Raw genomic sequence first — 18,321 nt, 5'->3', positions numbered from 1 at the left:
ATATAATAGTATCTTCAAAATAAGAAAATAAATGTATATTTTAAAAATAATATTAATAGAATAGGAAAAAATAATTAAACAAACAGACTCATAAGGTATAAGTCAAGCCTTATGGATCTGTGGAAATTGAACCCGCACCTAACCCAGACTGTTTTGTCATTGGGTGGAACGGGTGTACCCATATTTAAAAAAAAAATAATAATAATAAAACAAAATCCCTAGAACGATACAAGCAAAACGCACCAAAAGAAAAGTCAGTCTTGCTCACTTCACACACAGTACCATTACATAAAGCTCAATCAAACATTTTTTTTCTTTTGAGAGCTCACCCAATCAATTCCCTGTGAAACCGAAAGAAAAGTCAGTGTTTTTAGTGGAAAAAGAAAGAAACGGACAAGAAGACAATAAAGAGTAGGCGTGGAAGAAAATGAGGGGATGATGGAAGGTGGTAGTGTGTCCCCTTCGCGTACTTTAGCACCAACTCCTGCTTCCAAAGCCTTTGTTTTGTCTTCCGCTTTCACTTTCTTTATGGGTCATGGAAGATTAAGAATAGAGATTCAACCAATGCGTAGATAGTAGATACCAAATGTAAATACATTTCTATTTTAATATTCATACAAAAGTTTATAATACAATCAATTATAAACATCTAAATACTCACGGAATATATATATGCGGAAGTAATTTACAAACCTTCAGCCATAGCAATTATTGTTTAGTCTTCTTGCTTCTTCAGAATACAGAGTCTTCCACTGACTGTAATTTTAGAGCGATGATTTTTGGAATCAAAAATGAAAATTACATCAAATGGGGACCTATAAGGTTTCTTTTATAAATGCAGTTATCTTTTCATCAAAGACAACTGCCCAAGAGAAACAACCGTATGTATTTCTTTTATTATAATCCACATCAGCATAAAAATGTAGGACCATAATGTAATTATATTAAAAGTGTAGGACCATAAATAATTATATAATTAAAAGTCTAATATTTTTTCTTTAAGTAGATTTAATGAGAAGTTAATTCAGATTCAACAATGGATTGACATTTTATATTTGTAAACAACATACCAACTTTGAAGTATTCAACAGCTAGCTGACTCCAATTCCAGTCGTACAACGCCTTAAATAAAAATGTAGGACCATAATGTAATTATAAAATTAAAAGTCTAACATTATAAAAATGTAGGACCATAATGTAATTATAAAATTGAAAGCCTAACATTCTTTCTTTTAAGTAGATTTAAAGAGAAGTTAATTCAGATTCAACAATGGATTGGCATTTTATATTTGTAAACAACATACCAACTTTGAAGTATTTAACATCGGTAGATTAGTGGAATCTTTACCAGGTGTTCACAGCTAGCTGACTCCAATTCCAGTCGTACAACGCCTTAAATAAAAGAAGTAATAAAAACTTCACATCGTTGAAACTTAGCAAAGATACAAATATAAAGGGCAAATTAGTAAGGAGTGATATAGACATATTCTTGTTGGATGATGGTAACCATATTGGTTCTTATATAGATAGATTGTAGATGTAGAAATTTCGAGGAAAATAGACTTCTAAGTAATGAGATTGAGTGAAACGGAGCCTTTGTCTTTTTCTTATTACTTAATATTTGCAAAAAATTCTTTTTAAGATAAGATAACTATAATAAATAAAAAAGAAAAAGATAACGATAAAAACTGAAAAAAGTTAAAAACTAAACAGTCAAAACTAAAAATATTGAAAAATAATGAATTATGAAAATTAAAATAATAAGTGTAATAAATAGAATTTTTAATAAATATAGTTTTAAAACCAAATTATTTCTTAATCATAAATAATTTAAAATTATTATAAACTAGCCAAGGCCTACCAGCAGTCATTGGAACGGCACACGGGTATTGGATTTGGCCAATCGTGAGTTGATAAAGCTGTTTTTGGCCAGTCGTGCGTCGATAAGGCTATTTCCAGCCATTGATTTGTGATTCATGGTCGGATGTGAGATAGTCACAAATCTGGTTGTGAAAAAACCAGATCTGACAACCGTGAAATGATCGACATTTCACGGGCACATCTTTCGTCATGGAAAGGCCAAATCTATTACCATTTCACGGCCATATCTTTAGTTGTGAAATAGTCAAATCTGGCTATTTTCAACCGAAAACGGTCTTAATGACACACGACCGGTTAGATCTTTAATCTATTTTGAAAGTGATATTTTCATCCCTATATTTAATAGCCCATTAGTTACTAGTATCATCATCTTCTATGAAAAGCCTGCAATATACTTGTTTTGTCTTATCATCCCAAGTGTCATATCTTCTTCTGGTGTGAAAAAAGTGAATTGTTGATGGCTTCTTCCTCCTCTTCTGGGTTTGCCTATGATGTTTTTCTTAGTTATAGGGGTGAAGACACTCGCAAAACTTTTACAAGTCATCTCTATGCAGCTTTACAAAGGAAAAATATTACAACTTTTATGGCTGACGACACAATTACCAGAGGAACTGAGATTTCATCAAATCTATTGAAAGCTATTGAGCAATCAGCGATATCGGTTATTGTTTTCTCCGAAAATTATGCCTCTTCCAGATGGTGCCTTCAAGAACTTGAAGTGATAATTATAAACAAGAAAAAGCGTGGACAGATTGTAATACCGGTTTTCTATGGTGTAGAACCGAGCGAAGTGAGGTGGCAAGCTGGTTGTGTTGGGAAAGCATTTGCAGAGCTTGAAAATCATTTCAAGGAGAAGTTAGAGAGATGGAAGACAGCTTTGTCAGAAATAGCAAACATATCTGGCTGGAATTCATGTGTCGTTCGGTAACTCTTTTTAACTCCATATAGTACACTCTATTAGTTTATAATACAGTTTTTAGCAAAGCAACAATAGTAAATTTTTTTTTTTTTAATCTGGACAAACATCGGTCGTCAAAGACCGGCATATTAAAGTTAAGTGCGGTGACAAAAGATACGACCATCGCATGTGATGTTAATACGTCGGTCTTTGACAGCCAAAGTCCATCTAGATTGTCAGATTGGTGGTCAAAGACTCTTTACTCGCCCACAGTGACGCCGAAAAAGTGAAAGAACTTTTCTGTCCGACGACTTTGATCAGCATTGATAGTTTTGAAGTTTATAATTTTTTAAAAAACTTTTTAATGAAATAATGTACTAAATTTAGTTACGTATAAAATATGCTATTTCAATCTAAATGTTTTATGAAATATTTTAAATTATTTGGTTATTTTGCCTAATATATTTTCAAGAATTTTTTTTGTCTATATATATAATTTTATTCCATTCCAACACTTTCTTTTTTCAGTTTTTTAATTTTCATAATCTTTAATTTATGAATTTATTTTTCTTCTTTTTTACATTTTTTTCATTTGTTTTTTCGAAATTTTATTTTTATATAATTTCTAAAAATATATACAATTTTGAAGAAATATTGTTTTGAAGTTTTACAAATATTTAATTGATAGATATTATTATAATTTAAAAAAAATATATATATACAGTTTTAAATTTTTTTAGAAACACATACTTTAAAAGTGAAACTTCCATTGTAATTTTAGAAATTTAAGATAGGGGTTTAAATGGCTAATTTTCAAGTTGGTGAAGGTAATTGTCATCTATTTGTATTTTAGGGAGTTAAGTGATATTGACCCTATAATAACATATGTGTGGACTAACGAGAATGCCCTTTTACCATTAAAACTGTCAATAATAATAATACTGGAGGTACAAATAAATCTTATAAAAATTTATATATAAACTGATATGACACAAAATTAATGAAAAAGTGAATACAAAAAGTCAAACTTATCATATTCACTCTTCTATTCATTTTATGTCATATCAGTTTGTATACAAATCTTTGTAAGATTTGTTTATACATATAGTATTACTCTAAAACTATTGTAAGAATTTTAACGATGAGTAGGAAAATGTTTTTTTATTCAAAGTTTATGGGTGGGAAAATGTTATTCATTCTTTGATGAATGATAACACCTACTCCTGAAAAATGTTGCACACTTTTGTATTTTAGATCAAGTAAGCGACATATATGTTCTATGTGAACTCAAAGAACTATCAAAAATGAAATATCTCCGTCAACATTAGTTATTAGCTAGAATCAAAATTATGTTCTCTTTCCTCACTTAGGTATCTTATTTATACTTGGTATTTGACAGGCATGAAGCAGTACTTGTACAACAGATTGTCAATGACATTTATGAAAAACTCAATTATCTATCTCTTGTTAAAGAAAAGGAACTGGTTGGTGCGACAAAACATATAGAAAAAATTGAATCTCTCTTATCCATTGGATCGAAAGACGTTTTCACGCTGGGAATTTGGGGCATCATTGGTGTAGGGAAGTCGACCATTGCTAGTTTCATTTACCACAGAATCTATGAGGGGTTTGAGAGGTATTGCTTCATTGATAATGTTGGGGAACGAGCAGAGAGTAGTGATGGACTAATTTCACTGCGCGAAGAAATTCTGTCAACAATAACACTTGTAGACAGAAACTCTCCGACTAATGAACTCTTCTCCACGAAGGAAAACAAGAAGGTTCTCATGGTTTTTGATAATGTGACACAAGGTGGACAGGTAGAATTTTTAATCGGAGCTCTTGGTTGTTTTGGTCCAGGAAGTCGAATCGTTATAATAACCAGATATGAACAAGTGCTGAACGAATGTAGTGTGGAAAAAGCATATAAGGTTGAGGGTTTATTGCATGCTGAAGCTCTTGTGCTTTTTAATTCGTATGCCTTTGGAGATCATAATCCCGGGGAACGTTATTTGGAGTTGTCAAAAAATATAATGGTATATGCTAAGGGTGCTCCCTTTTTTCTTAAAATTTTGGGTTCCTTTCTATCTGGAAAGAGGCCACAAGATTGGGAAAGTACATTGAATATACTAGGGAGAACTCCTAATACAGATTTTAAGGAAGTATTAAAAATCTGTTACAATGATTAGGAGATGAAGCGAAAAAGATATTTTTAGATATTTCATCCTTACTGAATGGAGTGGACATTGATCTCGAAAAAGATCTCTGAAGGCCAGTAATAATTTCTCACCAGAAATGGGAATCAATGCCCTCGTGAATAAACATTTTATAAATATTAAAAAAAATAAGGTAGTAATGCATGATTTGTTGCAAGAGATGGGTCGAGAAATTATATGGCAGAAATCCTCTGACAAGCGACGCAGATTGTGAGTATATTTTCTTGACTCTTTTTTATTTATTGTCTCTTTTAAGGATGCTTACTTGGAATGCAAGGCTTCCATTGGAGACCTTTGCTTTCTCTATTTGGAAGTTTTATATCGGCTGTCTTTTACACATGAGAGGTTGTATTTTGTTTTAGTAGATTTGTTTAATGATCATACTGGACCGTTTATTATTTTGCAAGCATAGTGATCTATTTATGTTCTTAATCAATAAGTAAAACATTGCAAATAAATGTGGAATGTAGTATAATTAACGTGAGGACAGTGGTAACTCAATTGTATTAGTTTGTCCTTTTCCCTGAACCATGCCTGATTGTCTTGATTACTAACGTCAGTAGCTTTTCTTTCCCTTGGTTTCTGCTACATGGATTAACCTTTTCTACAATAGAGACAGGGTCTCAATTCATCACCGTATTGACAAGATTAAAACAAACTGTTATGTGGACATATTTGGCACTAATTGTTGACTTATTTATCAGAAAGAAGGTTCTCATTGCAGCAAGAATTGCTATATTATTTATTATTTTCTACTCCGATGAAGATATATCCATTAATTGTTGACCAAAAATACAGTAAAACAACGGCCTTAACTCTCATTTTTTATAAATATGAGATCGTATTAAACCTAACATTATCGGTTTAATTACTGATATAGAGAATCTTGAATTCACAAAGAGGAGTTCATGAAAGAAAATATAGAATGGGATTTCATAAAGCAAAGAGAATTCTGCATTCAGAAAAAGAGAATTTTGACTACTTACTGTTTATAGATTATAAATTAGAGTAAACGACTGTTTCCCACCCAAGGTTTGCCTTAATGGCACTTTCTCACCCAAAAAGTTTTAAAATACCATTTTCCCGCCCAAAGTTTATACTTTGTTAATACCCAAAATACACTTCACTTTCTCAATTGGTGTTCAACGGGTTACTACGAGTCAAGGTAAGAGAAGTTTTATAGAGTGGAGGCCGGTGGATCGAATGATGATGACTTGTTGAAAATTCACCATTGGAATTAGCCGAAAATCTGCTAAGAACAGGAAACTCTAACTTTGCGGTGGCCAACAGTCGGCGAGAAATCAGGTGTCAAAGTGTGAAGTGTTTTGTAGAGAGGAGACCGGAGATTTAAATAATGGTGACGGAGATAATTTTCGCCATCGGAATCGGTTCGAATCGGCCTTGGGTGGTAATGGAATATTAATTTTGGGTGAAAAAATGGTATTTTGAAACTTTTTGAGTGGACAATGTCAGTAAGGCAAACCTTGGGTGGGAAAAAGTTGCTTACTCTGTAAATTAAGGATAAAACACAAATAAGAATGGAGCTGAACGTTGTTCTATATTGTTATGCCTCAAAAGTCACGCCTATGTCAGCACAATTAATGTCTCTTTGTACCAGCTGCCAAGCCCATATCTCCAAAGATATTCTCACCAACTTTATCTCATTTCAAAGAGATGAATGGACGAGAGCCTTCCATGTGTCAAGGCAACTTGCAAAACACTCATTATATTGAGTGTTTAGGTGTATAAATGGGCACTCCTCTTCCTGAAGAAGGGGGCTGGGCTGAGATTTAGCTTCAATTCTTTCTCTCTGTAAAAAACACTGTATTTTTTCATCTTTGTATGTCTTACGGGCAAATTCATAGAAATAGTGAGTGATCAATAAAATAACAGTGGATGTAGGAGTCGCTTGTTGCATCCGAACCACTATAAAAACACCTCTTGTCAATCTTTTATTTACGTTTTCTACAACATATATAATCTCAGCTCCATATTCAAATCTCATGGATCCATTCACGTGTGTCTCCTGAGTCAGCTCAGCGTTTCCCACGTGCGAGTCGTTGACGTCCAAAATCAAGCGTCAACAGTTTGGTGGCCCATGCAGGTCCGATTCTCAAACTTGCGTCCAAGTTCCCTGATGGCGTGCTCAGATCTCAAACCTGCGCTAGAATTCTCCAACCGCGTGGCCAGATCGCACGCATCAGAGTTCTCCACCGTTGGCTAGATCGCATGAGTCAGAGTTCTCCGATTGTGTGGCCAGATCGCAGATCGCACGTGTTAGAATTCTCCGATCGCGCATCAGAATTCTCCAATCGCGTGGCTAGATCGCAGATCGCACGCATCAAAGTTCTCCGATCGCGTGGCCAGATCGCAGATCGTACACCCATGCCGTCCTGATCCTCGGCTTCAGATCGCTGATCTTTAGCTTCAAATCACATGTTCAGATCGTTGATCACGCACTGAGATCGTTGATCTCTTGTGCTCTTAGGTAAAGCTCGTTATGATCTCTCAGGTCGAGCTCGTTATGACCTTTTCAGGTCGAGATCGTTATGACCTTTTCAGGTCGAGGTCGTTTAGACCTCTCAGATGGAGGTCATTTTGTTCCTTGAGCTCGTTTTGACCTCTCAGGTCGTGCTCGTTATGTGCTCAGGTCGAGCCCAGGTCATGCTCATTCAGGTTGTGTGCTCAGGTCAAGCCTAGGTCATGCTCGTTCAAGTCGAGCCCAGGTCGTGCTTGTTATGTGCTCAAGTTGAACCCAGGTCGTGCTCGTTATGTGCTCAAGTCGAGCCCAGGTCGTGCTCGTTATGCGTTCAGGTCGAGCCTATGTTGTGCTAATTCAAGTCAAGCACAGGTCGTGCTCATTATGTGCTTAGGTCGAGCCCAGGTTGTGCTCGTTCAGGTCGTGCATAAGTCGTGCTCATTATGTGCTTAAGTCGAGCCCAAGTCGTGCTCGTTCAGGTCGAGCTCCTAACAGATTTCAAGTCGTTTTCCTAACAGATCGCGACCAGCTCCTAACTCTCAGCACTCAATCGTGCCAAGAGTAGTTCGAGCTCTTCAGTTCGAGACTGTAGCCATTCAGATCAAAGACTTTAGTTTCTGAAGTGCGATTACGCACTTCAAAAACTAGAGGGCTTCGTTATGCCTCAAAAGTCACGCCTATGTCAGCACAATTAATGTCTCTTTGTACCAGCTGCCAAGCCCATATCTCCAAAGATATTCTCACCAACTTTATCTCATTTCAAAGAGATGAATAGACGAGAGCCTTCCATGTGTCAAGGCAACTTGCAAAACACTCATTACATTGAGTGTTTAGGTGTATAAATGGGCACTCCTCTTCCCGAAGAAGGGGGCTGGGCTGAGATTTAGCTTCAATTCTTTCTCTCTGTAAAAACACTGTTTTTCTTCATTTTTGTATGCCTTACGGGCAAATTCATAGAAATAGTGAGAGATCAATAAAATAACAGTAGATGTAGGAGTTGCTTGTTGCATCCGAACCACTATAAAAACCCCTCTTGCCAATCTTTTATTTATGTTTTCTGTAACATATATAATCTCAGCTCTATATTCAAATCTCATGGATCCATCACGTGTGTCTCCTGAGTCAGCTAAGCGTTTCCCACGTGCGAGTCGTTGACGTCCAAAATCAAGCGTCAACATATATTATTAGCTTACAGTGGAGGTGAGCCATCATATATAATCCTTTAAACTTGAATCTTAAATAATATTGAAGAGTAAAGACTGAAGTCCTCGGCCTCTCTTAATCGAAACTTTTGTATTTGATTGATTGATTAGTAAAAAAAAAAAGAATATAATAAAAACTATATCGTCTTCTGTTTCTCCAGTGTCTTATGTAGACAAATGCCTCCTAACATTGTAACAAATGATATGGGAGTAGTAGTCCATTTGATTTTGATGTCAAGCAGAATCCAACTCTGCAACCATACAATTGAAGAATGAAAATATAATTTTGACAATATAAACCATATAAATTCCTAGAATTTCCCAACTCCAAAGACATATATTTTAAGAAAACCATAACTAGTTCATATTACCAAAACTGAGCTATCCCCGAAAAACGTGACACATTTATATTGTAGATCAACAAAGTCACATAGATATAACCAACCCTTGCGTGGTCAGAAGGTTAATTGGGACTCTTAGGTGTTACTCGAAAGGTCTTGACTCGATTCCCCTCAATTGCTAATAGGGGCGGTCACTGAAGGATTACTTGACTGTTAACTTCAAGATCTCGGGGGATTAGTTGAAGTATACACAAACAGGGGCGTAGCCATGAACTCATTCTAGGAGGATCAAGATGTTAATTAAACTCAACAATTCAATTGTAAATAAACTTATAATAAATAATATATTGGGTATAAGTTATACATAAATATGAGTATTTATTTATAATACTCTTTATAATTAATATATGTATGATTGTGTTTGACGATATGAAATAAATTTATAATACTTTAATGAGTGTAAAACAAAACCAAGAAATTTTACTAATGAACAAGTTATTAAGCCAACACAAATAACAACTCCAAATTAAACTACAATAAAATTTCTATTAATAAAATATTCAAAGACTTATCTAGCTTTTATAGTAAAATATTATAACTTTTGTTGTAATTTAACTTTTATGTTTCAAATCCTTAAAATAAAGCATCAAAATACAGATTTTGATATATATCTTTTTTTTTTTTTTTTTTTTCTAACTTCAATATTTTGATATGACCTATCTGTGGGTAGTCTAGATGATTAGAATGAATTGAGGATAGTGTGGATATGCGCACGGTCTTAGATTTGATTCTTTATTTGAGCATCCGCAATTTAAGTGAGGGTCCGTGGTGGTGGGTTGTAAACTATATATATTTTGGTATGATTTTTTTTTTAAATAAGAAGTGTTGATTTTTTATACCCATGTACAGTCAATAAGTTTCTGATGATTGGGTCGAGCAACCAGATCCTAAGTGTGATTTGTAGCAAGAGCATTTAGTTTAGCCTCCATAGCAAGACGCCATTGTGGATGGTGGATGGCATCAGAATAAGAGGAAGGTTCTATGTCTGTAGAAATGTTGCTCATACATGCCTTGTGCTTAGAAGACAAGCGGTCAAAATTGACATATGCAGATGTGGGATAGGCGATACTTGTGGTGTTGGAACAAATGTAATCAGCAGTCTAGATAGGTGGTTTGGAAATTTTGGAGGATTGTTCGACAGATATTGGCTCAGTGTTGGGTGGGATAGGGCAATCCTTGAGGCAGTCATTGGAGGAATCATTGACTGTGGTGGTGGGTGCTAGTAGTGTAGCACTTTGTGGCATCTTCAATTGGTTCCTATGATATGGGGGTAAAGGTTTTAATGTAAGAGGAGTCCTTGTGGATGGTTCAGGATCAACTGGAGTGCAGGCTGGAGTGAGTAATCTTGAAGTAGATTCTTTGCTAAGATCAATGAATGGAAAAATCTCTTTGTGGAATACCACATCCCGACTAATCAGAAATTTCTGGTGCTCTGGATTGTAGAGGCGATACCCTTTTATAAGCATTGGATACCCCATGAAAATACATCTTGTGGCACGTGGACCAACTGTTGTGGAGTAACAAAGACATCCAAAAACCCGCAAGTGACTATTGTCTGGCTTCTTTCCAAAAAGTAACTTATATGGAGTTTTTCCCCCAAGCACCCATGCGGGCATAAGATTGACTAAATAGGTAGCAGTGATCACACGTTCTCTCCAAAAGTGTATGGGTATATGGGCTTACTATTTGGGGGCTCGGGCTACTTCTAGGAGATGACGGTGTTTTCTCCACCACCCCACTTTGTTGGGGAGTGTTAGTGCAAGAACTCTCACGTAGAATTCCATGGGTAAGAAAAAGGGTGGAACATTGAGTATTGAAAAAGTTGAGGGCATTATCAGTACGTACTCTTTTAACCTTTTGTTGAAATTGTGTTTGGACGATGGACATGAATTTTCAGTGCATAAGGAATACCTATATGTCCCTAGAATAGTCATCAACTATAGTGAGAAAATACCTGGAGCCAACATGATTAGGAACATGATAGAGTTCCCAAATATCTATGTGGATCAAGGTAAATGGAGTGTTTGTAGAGAAGGTGCTTATATAAAAGCGAACTCTTAATTGTTTTGCAATAGGGAAAGTTGGACACATAGATTGAGGAATGAGTTGTAGAACTATTTGAGTGGGCTATGGGCCTGTTAGAGTGGGTTGACTGAGATGTGAGTTTGGTTGAGAGGGCTGTATGTTTGATTAGTTGATTGTTGTGTTTGATTAATTGGGATTTATTTTGGCTGATTGTTGTGGAATTGCACTAATCTAAGTGCCTTTTTTTATAGGTCAAGCAGCTTAGAGGCTTGAGAGGATGTAGGCAAGAAAAGAAAAACAAAAGCTTGATTATGCAGAGAAGATGTGGGCAAGAAGAATAGAGGTAGAAGCCTGATTAAGCAACCTGCTCTGATACAATGTCAGAAGAAGGCAAGAGAGGCAACTAAGCTGTCGAAGTATCCCAAAAGAGAGAAAGAGAAAGAAAGCTTTTAGCTATGAATTATGTATTTCACTTGTATATTTCTTTGTACAGAAGTTGTCTATTTATACAAGAATTATGTAGTATGCAAGGAAAGAACTAATTACACAATTATAGGATTAATTGTAGGATCCCATCAATCAAGGAAAAGATTGTGATGTTTGTCTTTTGTAACTGATCATGTAATTGAGCTAAACCATTATTCACATATCAACAAAAATCATATGGCATAAAAATAAAAAAATAAAAATTGAAAGAAAAAAGTCAATTTGTTATGCATGCGTGACTCGGTAAACGCTACTCTTTTAAAATGTTAAAATGAATGATTCAACGTACAAAAGACATCTTATTTTTATATTTAATAAATTAAAGTTAATAAAATAGAAAATTTTGAACTTGATATAGTGATGATCAATAATATTAGAATTTTTAAACTACAATAAACATTAGGAGTGATAATGTAATTTAATCTCAGGTTCCTTTGTAATTACATTTCTATTACAATATTCATATAAAAGTTCATAATACAATCAATTATAAACATCTAAATACTCATGGAATATATATATGCGGAAGTAATTTACAAACCTCTAGCCATAGCAATTATTGTTTAGTCTTCTTGCTTCTTTAGAATATAGAGTCTTCCACTGACTGCAATTTTAGAGCGATGGTTTTGGAAATCAAAAATGAAAATTACATCAAATGGGGACTTGTAAAGTCTCCTTTATAAATGCAACTGTCTTTCCAGCCCAAGAGACACAACCATATGTATTTCTTTTATTATAATCCACATCAGCATAAAAGTGTAGGACCATAATGTAATTATATTAAAATTGTAGGACCATAAATAATTATATAATTAAAAGTCTAACATTCTTTTTTTAAGTTGATTTAAAGAGAAGTTAATTCAGATTCAACAATGGATTGACATTTTATATTTGTAAACAACATACCAACTTTGAAGTATTCAACAGCTAGCTGACTCCAATTCTAGTCATACAATGCCTTAAATAAAAATGTAGGACCATAGTGTAATTATAAAATTAAAAGTCTAACATTTTTTCTTTAAGTAGATTTAAAGAGAAGTTAATTCAGATTCAACAATGGATTGGCATTTTATATTTGTAAACAACATACCAACTTTGAAGTATTTAACATCGGTAGATCAGTGGAATCTTTACCAGGTGTTCACAGCTAGCTGACTCCAATTCCAGTCGTACAACGCCTTAAATAAAAAAAGTAATAAAAACTTCACATCGTTGAAACTTAACAAAGATACAAATATAAAGGACAAATTAGTAAGGAGTGATATAGACATATTCTTGTTGGATGAAGGCCAAGTGATGGTAACCATTAGACCTGGCAAAACGGGTCCAGTCCCATGGGTCGGCCCGTACCTGGGTAAAAAATATAGGGTACGGGTCTAATAAATTGAACCCGTTTTTTATGGATCCATACCCGACCCGACATGTATACCTGACGGGTTACTGGGGTGAACCTGCGAGCACCCACGGGTACTCGTTTTTGCAAATGGTAAAAACCAAAAAGTGACCCATTGACTTGCCCTAACTCATCTCGCTCGCGCTTGGCCGCCTCTGCTCTGCCTCTCATCTCTCTCGCGCTCGCCTCTCAATCTTTCAACGAATCAACATAACATTCTCTCTCGCCTCTCAATCTCTGATCAGTCTTCGATTAATCGTCACTCGTCAGTCATCACTCATTAGTACGGCAGTCAGCTGATTCGTTCATCCAGTCCGCCATTCCCATTCCCAGAAAGAAATTGTTGGGTGTATGGGTCAGTTGGCAGGTGTTGCTTTGGGGATTTGTGTGCTGGCCTTTTGTTTCTTTGTGAAGTTTCCCTTTTATCTTCTTTCCCGGGGAGTGCTGTTGAAGAGTAGAGATGATGTCTACTTGGTTTTAGGGAGGGCCTCTCTAGAGGATCTCTTTGGCTTTGATTTCCTCTCAGTTGGTTTTTGGTTGGTTGGGAACGCTGTTATGTTGTGTGTGTTCTTTGGGTGTGCCTTTATCGTGTGTGCCTTGGGAGTTGGGATGTTGTGGGTTCCTTTCTTGGTAGTAGAAGGAAGTTTTTGGAGTGCTATGGTCATTTTGAATTTGGCTTTTTTTTGCTGCTGTCCTTGCCCTATGTTATTTAATGGTATAATGGGTTTTTTTGGGTAATCTTGCCTATTATAGGTTCTTCTTTTGGGCTGTTGGGTTTTTGCCAGGTTTTTTCCTAGCTGTTTGTTCTTTTTTTGCTAGCGTAAGGCCTTGGTGAGTAGTTTCTTTGCTAGCTATTCTGGTGTCTTGTTTGCTGCCGTCTGTGAGCTGGTTTATGGTTGTGTGAAGGCTATTTCTGACCTCCTCGTGGTGTTTTTGAGCTGCTGTGTCTGGGTTTTTTTAGCTGCTGCTCTTGCGTTGTGTTTCTGGTTTTGTTTGGCTTATCCAAAGGCTATTGTTAATACTTTTATTTTTATTGTATTTTAGCTATGTGGAGAGATTGAGAATAATGAAATTTTGATAAGCTATCGAGCAATGTACATAGATTTTAGGCTTCTTTAATTTGCATTCTTTTAGCTGTAGGAAGACTGAATTTACTTAGTAAGCGTTTATCATGAATGGAATGTCTCCAGAAATAGTTTGTATGTACAATGAATCCCAGTTGAGGTATCATGGTGTGATTGGTTGCAATAGTTGGTTAATTTGGAATTTATGGATGTTATAAACCAAAGAGTTCTACAAATTTTATAACTGGATGAGATTTACATGAAATTAACGATCTCAAATGAATTAGCAATGTTATAGTTACCAAAAAAATGTATACTGAATTAAAATTGCAGGAATTTTGGGGGTGTAACTGTCGTAATTAAAAACTATTAGGGGTAAAACTGTAAAAACTAAAACCTAGAGAGACACAACCATATGTATTTCTTTTATTATAATCCACATCAGCATAAAAGTGTAGGACCATAATGTAATTATATTAAAAGTGTAGGACCATAAATAATTATATAATTAAAAGTCTAACATTCTTTCTTTAAGTAGATTTAAAGAAAAGTTAATTCAGATTCAACAATGGATTGACATTTTATATTTGTAAACAACATACCAACTTTGAAGTATTCAATAGCTAGCTAACTCCAATTCCAGTCGTACAACGCCTTAAATAAAAATATAGGACCATATTGTAATTATAAAATTAAAAGTCTAACATTCTTTCTTTAAGTAGATTTAAAGAGAAGTTAATTCAGATTCAACAATGGATTGACATTTTATATTTGTAAACAACATACAAACTTTGAAGTATTTAACATCGGTAAATCAGTGGAATCTTTACCAGGTGTTCACAGCTAGCTGACTCCAATTCCAGTCGTACAACGCCTTAAATAAAAGAAGTAATAAAAACTTCACATCGTTGAAACTTAGCAAAGATACAAATATAAAGGGCAAATTAGTAAGGAGTGATATAGACATATTCTTGTTGGATGATGGTAACCATATTGGTTCTTATATAGATAGATTGTAGATGTAGAAATTTCGAGGAAAATAGACTTCTAAGTAATGAGATTGAGGAAACGGAGCCTTTGTTTTCTTATTACTTAATATTTGCAAAAATTCTTTTTAAGATAAAGTAACTATAATAAATAAAAAAGAAAAAGATTACGATAAAAACTGAAAAAAGTTAAAAACTAAACAGTCAAAACTAAAATATATTGAAAAATAATGAATTATTAAATTAAAATAATAAGTAATGTAATAAATAGAATTTTTAAAAATTGTTTTTAAACCCAATATTTTTAATCATAAATAATTTAAATTATTATATAAACTTGTCAAATGCCAATTTTACCCTTCCCAATCCCAAATGTTATATGACAGTGCTATGAGTATTTTCATGTTAAATCTAACCTCTTAATAGTTTTTGAAAGTGATATTGTCATCCCTATATTTAATCCTTTATTAATAAAATTTTCTGACAAAATGCACTTGTTATCTAAATAATTTGCAATAAAATTTATGGACAATTTTAACCTCATACTAGGATTTTTAAGATAAAATTACCCTTTAACTTCTAAAATTACCCAAATACCGTAGCCACCCCCAGCCACCACCCCAACCAGCCAAGGCCTACCAGCAGTCATTGGAACGGCGCAGGGTATTGGATTTGCCAGTCGTGAGTTGATAAAGCTGTTTTTGGCCAGTCGTGCGCGATAAGGCTATTTCCAGCCATGATTTGTGATTCATGGTCGGACGTGAAACAGTCACAAATCTGGCCGTGAAAAAACCAGATTTGACAGCCGTGAAACGGCCGACATTTCAGGGCACATCTTTCATCATGGAAAGACCAAATCTATGACCATTTCACGACCATATCTTTAGTTGGGAAACAGTCAAATCTGACATTTCCAACAGAAATGGCTTAATGGCTCACAACCGACTACATCTTTAATCTTTTTTGAAAGTGATATTTTCATCCCTATATTTAATAGCCCATTAGTTACTATATCATCAACTTCATGAAAAGCCTGCAATATACTTGTTTTGTCTATCATCCCAAATGTCATATCTTCTTCTGGTGTGAAAAAAGTGAATTGTTGATGGCTTCTTCCTCTCTTCTGGGTTTGCCTATGATGTTTTTCTTAGTTATAGGGGTGAAGACACTCGCAAAACTTTTACAAGTCATCTCTATGCAGCTTACAAAGGAAAATATTACAACTTTTATGGCGACGACACAATTACCAGAGGAACTGAGATTTCATCTAATCTATTGAATGCTATTGAGCAATCAGCGATTTCAGTTATTGTTTTCTCCAAAAATTTTGCCTCTTCCAGATGGTGCCTTCAAGAACTTGAAGCGATATTATAAACAAGAAAAAGCGTGGACAGATTGTAATACCAGTTCTATGGCGTAGAGCCGAGCGAAGTGAGGTTGGTATCTGGGCGAGTTGGGAAGCATTCCGAAGGTTTGAACTTATGAAAGGAGAAGTTAGACAGCTGGAAGACAGCTTTGTCAGAAGTAGCAACATATCTGGCTGGGATTCATCTGTCGTAAGGTAACTCTTATTATTTATAATAGAGTTTTAGCAAAGTACAATAGTAATTTTGTTTTTAATTGAAAAATAAGTTCTTCTAGCATATGTAACTAAATAATATCCTGAATGGACAAAATTCCATTCGATCGATCTAAATTTCACCTGTGAAGAGATAAATTGAAAAACTAAAAAATTTATTTTATTTAAAAAATTAAAAAAGATTCATAAACTTCAAAACCGGTCGCCACAATCAAGGCAATTGAACGGCGGTTGCAATCTAGTAGTCTGGACGATCTAGTAATATGGACGAACATCGGTCATCAAAGACCAACGTATTGACGTTAAGTGCGGCGTCAAATGATATGGCTATTGTACGTGATATCAGTACTCGATCTTCGACGGCTGATGTCCACCCGACGGCTGATGTCCACCCAGATTGCCAGATCGGTGGTGAAAGACTCTTCACTCATGTACAGTGACGTCGAAAGAGTGAAAGAACCTCTGTTGACGACTTTGATTGGCATTGACAGTTTTTAAGTTCAAATTTTTAAAAACTTTTAAAAGAAATAATATATTTTATATATTAAATAAAAAAATAATATTATATAGAATATACTATTTCAATTTAAAATTTTATGAAATATTTTAAATTATTAGGTTATTTGCCTAATAATTTTCAAGAAATTTATTGTCTATATATATATATAATATATTAATATATATTATATATATATATATGTTTGTAATTTTATGAAATTTAATCGATAGACATTATATAATTTAAAAAATAATATATACAGTTTTAAATTTGTTTAGAAAACACACTATTTTAAAGTGAAAATTCCATTGTAATTATAGAAACCTAAGATAGGGGTTTAAAGGGCATACTTAAAGTCGGTGAAGGTAATTATCACTATTTGTATTTTAGGTAGTTAAGTGATAGTGACCTGTAATAACATATGCGCGGGCTGACGAGATACCCTTTACATCAAAACTAGTGCGAAAATGTTTTCTTTTTTTTTTTTCAAAGTGTATTGGTGGGGAAAATGTTATTCACTTTTTGATGAATGATAACACCTACCCTGAAAAATGTTACACACTTTTCTATTTTAGATCAAGTAAGTGACATATATGTTCTATGTGAACTCATAGAAACTATCAAAAATTAAATATCTCCATCAACGTAAATTATCTTATTTATACTTGGTATTGACAGGCATGAAGCAGTACTGTACAGCAGATGTCAATGACATTTATGAGAAACTCAATATCTGTCTCTGCTAAAGAAAATGAACTGGTTGGTGCGACAAAACAATAGAAAAATTGAATCTCTCTTATCCATTGCATCGAAAGACGTTTTCACGCTGGGAATTTGGGGCATCGTTGGTGTAGGGAAGTCTACCATTGCTAGTTTCATTTACCACAGAATCTATGAGGAGTTTGAGAGGTATTGCTTCATTGATAATGTGGGGGAACGAGGGGAGAAGTGATGGACTAGTTTCACTGCGCGAAGAAATTTGTCAACAATAACACTTGAAGACAGAAACTCTCCGACTAATGAACTCCTTCCACAAAGGAAAACAAGAAGGTTCTCATGGTTTTTGATAATGTGACACAAGGTGGACAGATAGAATTTTTAATCGGAGCTCTTGGTTGTTTTGGTCAGGAGTCGAATCGTTATAATAACAAGATATGAACAAGTGCTGAACGAATGTAGTGTGGAAAAAGCATATAAGGTTGAGGGATTTTG

At 34.6% G+C, this 18,321-nt stretch overlaps 1 protein-coding gene across 1 annotated transcript; it reads left to right on the top strand.

The window, feature by feature from the left end:
* The first annotated feature begins 2,338 nt into the window (after positions 1 to 2,338).
* Positions 2,339 to 4,968, top strand: LOC116124975 (TMV resistance protein N-like). The gene is made up of 2 exons (XM_031410718.1): positions 2,339 to 2,805; positions 4,179 to 4,968. Exons 1-2 carry the CDS (start codon positions 2,339 to 2,341, stop codon positions 4,966 to 4,968), a joined length of 1,257 nt encoding a protein of 418 aa, XP_031266578.1.
* Positions 4,969 to 18,321: the final 13,353 nt, after the last annotated feature.

The sequence above is a fragment of the Pistacia vera genome, unplaced genomic scaffold (assembly GCF_008641045.1).
Source record: "Pistacia vera cultivar Batoury unplaced genomic scaffold, PisVer_v2 Contig158, whole genome shotgun sequence".
In the NCBI taxonomy this organism is placed as follows: Eukaryota; Viridiplantae; Streptophyta; class Magnoliopsida; order Sapindales; family Anacardiaceae; genus Pistacia; species Pistacia vera.
Note: the sequence above shows the minus strand (reverse complement) of the source record. Positions and strands in the feature narration are given on the sequence as shown.